A 5,754-nucleotide genomic window follows, 5' to 3' on the forward strand; every position below is an offset into this window, starting at 1 on the left:
GGACGGGACGGGCGTGCGCGGGGCGCGGTGTCACCCTCTCGGTAGCCGATTTGTTCCCTGGGTTTCATGCCTGAGTTTTGTGACCGAGTTTAGCTCCTTTGGGGATAAGTGGCATAAAGCAGGAAATGACTGAATGAATGACTGGGGGCGTGATGACTAATTACGGGTTCCGGGGGGGGGGGCTTGTGGGGGCTGACTTGATGAGCCCCTCACTTGAACATGCACCACTACGCCAGTGTTGGATTGTGAAGGTCGGTGGTATCTGGGGCTTTCTTTAACCCGATAAATGCTTCTCATTTTAATGCTTTAACCAAACCGTTGATATTTTTCCAGGGTTTAATTCCCAATAAACAATTTGCATTTCTGTGTCAGCAACCTTGGCTGCATCTTCCTGATTCCTAGATTCCAGGGTGCCTATTTTTGGTAGCGGAGAGCAACGTTTTTGTTCCCAAGGGTCACATGTGGTGATGGATGTGGCCGAAGGGGGCAAAACCTGGGGTGACAGAGAGCATGGCCTGGGCCAGTACCTTTCTTGCCCTCCCCCCTCCCCCCTCCATTCTTCCTCCCCATTTCAGCCTCGGGGGATGGACCAACACCTCACCCTCCTCCCCTCCCTGCGTGCTGAGACCCCGTGGCGCCCCACCCTGCCTAGCCGGTGAGGCGCCAGCATTGCATTCCTCAGCTTTTCCCAGCACTACCCAGCCGCGAGAGGCAGGTGTTTTAGATGGGGAGGGTTTGGGTTGGGAATGATTCTCCCCGTGGGCCATTCTCCCCATTTAAAATGTGCGTGCCGAACTGGGGATGGTGGCGGGGAGGGCCGTCCCTGAAGCTCGCTCGCCTTGTGCACACCTCTAACAAAGGTTTGTATCTGCCCAATACTGGACAGGAGAAGAGATCCCCCAAATGGCAAGCTATGTAAAAGAAGGCAGACAATAACCCGGCACTTTTTAATACGTACATACACATTTATACATATATATCCCAGTATATATATCTGAGAACCTTTTAGTGTTGATTGCAAAAGAAAATGGGATGTAGATTTGTTTCAAAGGAATGTCTCTATGTTATAAACAGTTAGAAAAAAATTAAAAGAAGAGAAGAGCAGTATTTGAATTTGGTGCAATTTGAAATTTTGCTACCTTGCCAACAGAGATGATTCAATAAACGTCTGGAACCACGATGAATCCTTAGTGCATTTGGGGTAATTTTCACAGGTCAGTATTTATTTCTTTTCAGCCTAAGTTGTACGTTAGAAAAGCATCATGTCCCAGAAAAGGAACAAAAGGCAGCAAAACATATAATAAAAATTTCACAGAATTGCACAGCTTCTGCAAAGGTAAATCTTGTCTCACAAACCTTTTAGAGTTCTTTGAGAGTGTCAATAAACATGTGGACTGAGGTGAACCAGTAGATATCGTCAAAAGGTTTTTGGAAGTCCAAGTAAACAAAGTCTTTCACCAAAGACTCCTGAGCAAACTTAGCTGGCATGGAATAAGAGGAGAGGTCCTCTTATGGATCAGTAACTGGTTGAAGAGCAGAAGGCAGAGAGTAGGAATACATGGTAAATTCTCCCAGTGGAGGGAAGTAAATAGTGGGGTCCCACAGGGATCGGTATTGGGACCAATGCTTTTCAAGTTGTTCATAAATGATCTGGAACTAGGACTGAGGAGTGAAGTGGCCAAGTTTGCCGACAACATCAAATTAATTAGCATGGTTAAAGCAAAAATGGACAGCAAAGAGTTCCAATGTGTAAAGCGATGCACTTTGTGGCAAAAGATCCTAACTTCACAGATATGCTGATGAGGTCTAAGCAGGCAGTGACTGACCAAGAAAGAGGTCTTAGGGTTGTGGTGTAAGATGTTGACCCAGTGTACAGCTGCTGTGAAAAAGGCAAGCTCCATTTTGGGGAGAATAGGAAAGGAATCAAAAATAAAACTCTCAATACCACAATGCCTTTATACAAATCTATGGTGTGACCACACTTGGAACGCTGTGTAGATTTCTAGTCACTGCACCTCCAAAAGGATATTGCAGAGCTGGAAAAGTGCAGAAAAGGCAAGTAAAATGATCAAGGGGTCAGAGGAAAGATTACAGCGTTTGGGGCTTTTCAGCTTGGAAAAAAGGCCAGTAAGGGGAGTCATGACAGAGGTGTACAATATGATGCATGGTGTGGAGAATGTGAATAGGGTTGGGTTCTCACTCTCTCACAATACAAGAATCCAGTGGGGTCATCCTGTAAAGTTGAATGGTGGGAGATTTAGGACAGGCAAAAGGAAGGACTTCTTCCCACAACGCAGAGTCAAACTATGGAATTTGCTATCACAAGGTGTAGTGACGGCCAGCACTTTGGATGGCTTTAAAAAAGGATTGGACAACTTCGTGGAAGAGGAGAAGGCCTTTGATGACTAGCAGCCACGAGACAACGTGCCTCTGAACACCAGTCCCTGGGGGGAAGCAGCAGGAGGGGGCAGCCCCTGGCCTCATATCCTGCCTGCGGGCTTCCCAAAGGCACCTGGCTGGCCACCTTGGGAGGCAGAATGCTGGCCCATAATGGTGATGTGCTCCCCGCTCTCGTCGCGTTTGCAGTTGGGGCTGCCTCCTAAGGAATGGGGGAATGCTCACCCCACCAAACCTTGCTATGCCTGAACTCAAGAAGAAGCCCCTATCCAGGCCGGAGAGCCTAACAAGCAGGGGGGTGTTCATGTATGCGTAAGCGTGTATGGATATGAACACACACATCGATAACCTTATTTGGCTATACCTGAGAAGAAGAAGCAGGTGTGAGAACCAGGCATGTAGCCATTTCCCGCAGGCCGCCCGACTGGTACGATGCAGCTGTACGCAGTCCGAGAACTGCGCACCGTGTGCCCTCCACATTGCCAAGGCTGCGGGGTTTGAGGGCCCAGCTCCAGGGTCAGGTGTGGTGCAGGCATGTCTGCCGGCCATCCTGGGCTGCTGCTGGTCCCTCCTTCAATGCCCCTCTAGCCAGGGCAGCTGGTGTTGCAAGGATCTCCAGGGCGGAAGAGGCTGTAGATGCTGACCAAAGGGAACATGGTGAGGGCCCCCAGCATGGAGCCCAGCTGCACCACTGCCCCACACCAGACCAGGGCGCTGTGCCCCTCATCCCGCAGGATCATCCCGATCATCAGCTTGACGTAGGAGAGGATGCCCACAAAGAGGACCCAGCACAGGACCTGTGGGGAAAGACAGGGCACCCCAGCAGGCAGGTCAGGAGCCTGCGGACACCCTGCCCCCTGCCACGCATACTGCAAAGCGGGGGCTCCGCTCCAAGCCAGGGCCCCTCCCCAAGGCGCTGTGTGTGTGTGTGGTCCAGATGTTAATGGCCCATTTGCTGCCCGGAAAAGCTCTGCCCGAGGGCTACTTGAGGTGGGGAAAAACAAATGCTGTGCAGCTGCTGCAGAGAAGCCACAATAACGTGCTCTCTTTTGTGTTTGGTCACACTCTCACTGAGACCTCCGCCCGCCACCTCCACTGTAGCCTGTTCACAGCTTGCAACCCGCCCCATCCGCCCAGCAAATCGCCTCTGGGGGGTCCCAGACGTGCTCCTGAGCACAGCAAAATGTCTTGGGCAACGCCCAGTGCGGCCAGGAGATGGAGGAACTTGCTGCTGGGCATGGCAGCAAAACAACAGGGCAGCATGGAAGTGGTAGGAAGGGCGGGAGGGCCTGAGCCTTCCCTCCAGTCCAGCCATACTTACCACGAGGCTGACTCCAACAGGCACACGCAGCAACGGCGGGCAAGGGCTGAGCACGGCCACGGCCATGATGTAGCAGGCAAAGAGGGACCCAGCCAAGGACAGGGCACCCATGATCCACAAGGACCTGCATGAGGAGGAAGGAAGAGAAAGGGGGGAGGAATGGCTCAGTCCCTTAAGCTTCTCCCGGAGCCCCCGGGCTAGGTGGGGCCACAAGGCTCTGCACTGGGGCTTCTGCCACTCGGAGTCCCATGCCCGGCCCACTGGTGTGCTGGACACAATGTGGCACGGCACAACGGTGCTGAGGCAGCTGGCCCCACTGCCTCTGGAGCCGTGGTCCCCCCACCCAGCACAGCCGAGAACAGCCACTCCCGTGCCCAGGCCTCGTTGATGAGGCACTGAATCACCATCAGCAGCAAGGGATGGGAATGCAGCTGTTGCCAGAGAGCAGCATTCCCCGGCCATTGCTGTGTCCCCTGGCCCCGTGGCTCCAACAGGCTCCCTTGTGCCTGGGAAGCGGAGGGCGACCCTGAGCCCAGTCTCAGCCAGGCCGCCCACGCTGATCGTGGCCTCACCTGGCCCCACTTACCTGTTTGGCAGGAACATTCCGAGGAAGCAGGCGAGCGGGTTGGCCAAGGTGGCCAGGGTAGCGGAGAGATGGTAAGCAGAGCTGCCGTAAGGGAGGCAGGAGTAGGACTGCACGGCAGGGAGCACGCCGTTGGTCAGGGCGTTGACCCACGCCAGCAGCCCAAAGATGCAGGCCACCTGAAACGGGGAGTAGGTGCCGGAGCCGAAGGCACTGCCTGCAGGGGACTTGCAAGGGGGGCCCACCATGGGCTGCTCTTCCACCATGGCTTGCACGCCACCCATGTTCTCAATTTGTACCTGCACGTGGTGCTTCTCCTTTGCCTGCTCCCGCCTGGCAGCTGGCAGGTAGTTGAGGAGGACAAAGGCTGCCAGGCACACGGCCATCATGCTGCCGAGGAAGAGGAAGAAGGCACGGGCAGAGAAGCGGGCCTCTTGGTACTCCGCCTGCAGCCCTGTGCTGTTGCCCACATGGCTCCTGTTGACGCAGTGGATGGCGCCCACGCCCTGCCCAAGGGCCACCAGCCCTGGCAGAAGGCCACTCAGGCCCTCCCCCACAAAGTAGGTGGTGAGGTACTGTGGCTGCAGCCTCCGCATGTAGGGCAGGAAGGTGACCGAGGAGGTGCAGTCCACCAGGGCGAGGAAGAAGAGCAGAGTGAGGAGGGCCGTGCTGCGGGGGTATCCCCCCACCATGCTGGTCTCCCTCCAGAAGAAGGCCAGCAGGAGGCACGCCAGGCTGCCCAGGCAGAGGATGGTGTAGATGACGCCCACCTCGCTCAGCCGCCCGGGGAGGAAGCGGTGTGTCAGGGTGAAGGCCAGTGGCCCCACATTGGCCAGCTGGATGATGACGGTCAAGCAGGACGGCAGGAGCCAGCCCTCGGGGACGCTGGGCACAATGAGTGGGAGCTCCACCCACATGCCATTGATGGCCACCCAAGAGCCCGTGCCCAGGAGGCAGACCAGGAGGTGGAGGGCCAAGGCCATGGCTCCTCCGGGGCAAGGCGGGCTGAGAGGACTCGCTTCGGGGGGAGGGAAGCGAAGTGCGGTGCAAGGGATCGAGCGCCACCAGGGCCTGCGCTTTGCATGGCAGGCTTCTGGCACCAGCAGTCCTTACACGCTGCTGTGTCGCAGCAGCGTGGGGTGCTCCTGGACGGAGGGCTGCTCACGCTCCCTGTCAGGAGGCCTCATGCAGCAATCCCGCCTGGTTTTCCTTAATCGGTTTTCTGCAGTAAGAAAAAAGACAGAGGAAGGGGTGGGAGAACACAGGATGGTCACGAGAGGAAGCTGTTGTCGTCTGGATCCGCCCCCCCCCCCCACTGAAATCCCATGAACATGGCAGGGTGATCGCACATGGAAAGCCTCGCCTGGAAGCACCCACGGAGCTGCAAGGGCCAGCCGGGAGCCCACGTGGCGCAGCGGTCAGGGTGCTGGACCGGGGCGCAGGTGATCCAGTC

At 55.9% G+C, this 5,754-nt stretch overlaps 1 protein-coding gene across 1 annotated transcript; it reads right to left on the reverse strand.

Moving 5' to 3' along the window:
- Positions 1 to 1,209: 1,209 nt before the first annotated feature.
- Positions 1,210 to 5,284, reverse strand: LOC146346452 (solute carrier family 52, riboflavin transporter, member 3-B-like). The gene is made up of 3 exons (XM_084854750.1): positions 4,305 to 5,284; positions 3,719 to 3,842; positions 1,210 to 3,194 (listed from the first exon to the last, which is right to left on the reverse strand). The coding sequence occupies exons 1-3, from the start codon at positions 5,282 to 5,284 to the stop codon at positions 2,982 to 2,984; spliced, it is 1,317 nt and encodes a 438-aa protein (XP_084710876.1). The 3' UTR covers positions 1,210 to 2,981.
- Between the last annotated feature and the right edge of the window lie 470 nt (positions 5,285 to 5,754).

The sequence above is a fragment of the Heloderma suspectum genome, chromosome 4, assembly GCF_057233095.1.
Source record: "Heloderma suspectum isolate Gila_16-S chromosome 4, 16-S_ref, whole genome shotgun sequence".
NCBI lineage: Eukaryota > Metazoa > Chordata > Lepidosauria > Squamata > Helodermatidae > Heloderma > Heloderma suspectum.

Bases quoted from the DNA above. Each gene is read 5' to 3' on its own strand.
- LOC146346452 (XM_084854750.1), bottom strand. From the start codon at position 5,284: ATGGCCTTGGCCCTCCACCTCCTGGTCTGCCTCCTGGGCACGGGCTCT. The intron at 3,843-4,304 runs GTAAGTGGGGCC...CTCCTCATGCAG, and splicing joins GGAATGTTCCTGCCAAACAG to GTCCTTGTGGATCATGGGTG. The intron at 3,195-3,718 runs GTAAGTATGGCT...CTTTCCCCACAG, and splicing joins CTGTTGGAGTCAGCCTCGTG to GTCCTGTGCTGGGTCCTCTT.